This window comes from Erythrolamprus reginae, chromosome 2, assembly GCF_031021105.1.
Source record: "Erythrolamprus reginae isolate rEryReg1 chromosome 2, rEryReg1.hap1, whole genome shotgun sequence".
Lineage (NCBI taxonomy): Eukaryota > Metazoa > Chordata > Lepidosauria > Squamata > Dipsadidae > Erythrolamprus > Erythrolamprus reginae.
This window is the reverse complement of record NC_091951.1, coordinates 241,394,648-241,397,639: the sequence shown is the minus strand read 5'-3', so window position 1 is coordinate 241,397,639 and position 2,992 is coordinate 241,394,648. Positions and strand designations below refer to the sequence as shown.

The window sequence follows — 2,992 nt, the reverse complement described above, 5'->3', positions numbered from 1 at the left end:
ATTTTTGCAAATAAATAACAAAAAATAATAATTATTGTTAATAAATAATTATGTTTATAAATATCAGGATCACTAAGTATCTTATTCAATGGTGAGTACCAGTAATAATGGTGAGTAAATGGTTGTTAAGGGAATGGGAAATGGTAATTTAGTGGTTTAAAGTGTTAGGGGAAGGCTTGTCCATAGCCAAAAATGGTGTATTTACTTCCGCATCTCTACTTCGCGGAAATTAAACTTTCGCGGGTGGTCTCGGAACGCATCCCCCGCGGAAATCGAGGGAACACTGTATTTGAATTTTGTATGTTGACATTGTAGAGGACCAAAACAAGAAATGCTGAAGAATATCCCAAGTCCTCTTGGCTCTGTGTCTTATGCGCAAATAGCCACAAAATCTTTCTTACTCCTAAACTTTGAATAGATGTATTCAATGCAGTTGCTTGCAATAAGATGGACATTTTTTAAAAAGACAATGAAGAAGGAAGAGAGTCAAATACTCTTTTAATTAATTGGTTGGTTGGTTGGTTGGTTGGTTGGTCGGTCGGTCGGTCGGTCGGTCAATCAATCAATCAATTAATGAAAAGAGTATTTGACTCTCTTCCTTCTTCATTGTCTTAAAAAAAAAGTCCATCTTATTGCAAGCAACTGCATTGAATTAATTAATCAATCAATCTCTGCACGGCTAGTTGCAGAAACCCCATTATATCTTCATAAATTTCAAGAGATTCCAAGGCTGGAATAAATCATAGATTAAAGCGAGTTGCATTGCCAATACAGTGGTCCCCCGATCATTGTGAGGGTTCCATTCCAGGACCCCTCGCAATGATCGGTTTTTCGCGAAGTAGCGCTGTGGAAGTAAAAACACCATCTGCGCATGCAGATTGGGGTTTCCCCGCCGCCCACGCAAACTCCTCGCTGCTGCCGCGCCCACCGCTTGTCTTGTCCACCCGCCGCTTGTCCGGCACCCGCCGCTCGCCCGCCCTTCGCCCGCCCACGCCGTTCGCTCGCACCGCTTCCCAGCTGAGTCCTGAAGCCAGAAGGCAAAGGCGAACTTCCGCGTTTGGCTTCGGGACTCAGCTGGGAAGCGGCGCTGGGGTTTCCCCACCGCCCACGCAAACTCCTCGCTGCCGCTCGCCCGCCCTTCGCCCGCCCACGCCGTTCGCTCGCTCCGCTTCCCAGCTGAGTCCTGAAGCCAAACGTGGAAGTTCGCTTCAGGACTCAGCTGGGAAGCGGCGCGAGCGAACGGCGTGGGCGGGCGAAGGGCGGGCGAGCGGCAGCGAGGAGTTTGCTTGGGCGGTGGGGAAACTCCTCGCTGATGCCCGCCGCTCGCCCTCCCGCCAGCAAGAGGGGGAAGACCCAGGGAAGCCGCCCAGCAGCTGATCTGCCCGGTGCCATCTACGCATGCGTGGCCATAGAAAAAAGGGTGCACATGCGCAGATGGTGTTTTGACTTCCGGGTTGAAAAATCGCCATATAGCCGTTCGCAATGATCGGGATCGCGATACCCGGGGGATCACTGTATTCTATTTTTTCAGGTGTTGGAAATCAAGAGAAGTGAATAAATGATCACTTAGTATTTTTTAAGCCCAAAAATTTAAAGTTAAATTTCAGTAGCTACTAGATACTTGTAGAAGTTGCATTTCTACTTACAAAATGTGTGGCTGTTACACCTGAATTGAAATGCTTATTACTGTCATGGAAGAATAAATACTACTTACCACCATCATAGTTCTATCACATTGTAATTCTTCAGCTTAATTAAAAAAATTATGTGTATTTCTTTAGGTACGTATCTGCCATGACCACGCCAGCTCGCATGTCTCCTGTAGATTTCCACACTCCAAGTTCTCCAAAATCACCAGCTTCACAAATGTCTCCACAAGTCTCCAGCTTAACAATGTCTGTCCCGTCTGTAGCTGTCAGTCCATTTATAGAAGAAGAGAGGCCTCTCCTGCTGGTGACCCCACCCAGGCTGCGGGAAAAATACGAGCTTCACTTGCAACAGTTCAATTCTTCCTACCACCACAATCCTGTCCATGAAAGCAACAGCCTACCGCCAAGTCCCCTGCGGATAGTAGAGGACGAGGAATACGAAACCACCCAGGAATATGAACCTACACAAGAACCTCCAAAGAAACTAGTCAACAGTCGGAGGGCCAAAAGAACAAAGCCCAATGGCCACATTTCCACTCGGTTGGAAATGAACACTGACACGAGTTGTGAGAACAGTAGCTCAGAGAGTGAGACAGAAGATGAAAGGATAGGTGAAGACACACCTTTTCTGAGCATACAAAATCCTACAACCGCTGACCTAGAATCAGCTGCTGCATATAGGCTCACTGACACTAGGACTAACCAAGCCAGCCGCTTCTCAACGCAAGAAGAATATCAAGCAAGATTGTCCGGTGTAATAGCTAACCAGGATCCCATCGCTGTATAAAGGAGGAGAGAGAAAGGGGGGGGGGACACTTTAAAAAAAACCACATAGATTCACATGTAAAACTTTATTTTATATAATGAAATACTCCATGATTAAATTAAAACAATTTATTTTATTTTAGCAATTACGCTATTAGGATTTAAAAAGAAAAAAACACAGGAGGGGGAAAAACTTTTATAAATTAAATATATAATGTATATACAAAAGTGTTATGTGCCATATGTAGCAATTTTTTTACAGTATTTCAAAAATGAGAACGATATCAATGGTGCCTTTATGTTACGTTGAGAGCAAGTTTTGTAAAAGTTACTAGTGATGCTGTTCCACAGTATTTTGCAGAAGTCTCTAACAGTCTGTTTCCCATCGGATTCATGGCGACTGGCTATACGGTCTGTAAGAACTGCAACCGTTCCCTGTCTTGCTTGTCGTAGCTCTGATAAAAGGGAAAAAAAGGAAAATCCATACTGGTATACCAACCTAGAAACAAAACATGCTCATTTCTTCTTTGAAGAGGCTTCTATTTCCTTGTGTTTTATGAGTTGCTCTCTGAAAAAAC

The 2,992-nt window shown here is 44.5% G+C and overlaps 1 protein-coding gene across 9 annotated transcripts in view; it reads left to right on the top strand.

The window, feature by feature from the left end:
- The window catches only part of NRG1 (neuregulin 1), an 802,420-nt gene extending 799,778 nt beyond the window's left edge, over positions 1 to 2,642 (top strand). For all 9 annotated transcript variants that reach the window (XM_070742348.1, XM_070742353.1, XM_070742356.1 and 6 more), the window contains one exon: positions 1,782 to 2,642. In XM_070742348.1, coding sequence (XP_070598449.1) covers positions 1,782 to 2,436 — 655 coding nt within the window. In that variant the 3' untranslated portion in view covers positions 2,437 to 2,642. The remainder of the gene's footprint in view (positions 1 to 1,781) is intronic.
- Positions 2,643 to 2,992: the final 350 nt, after the last annotated feature.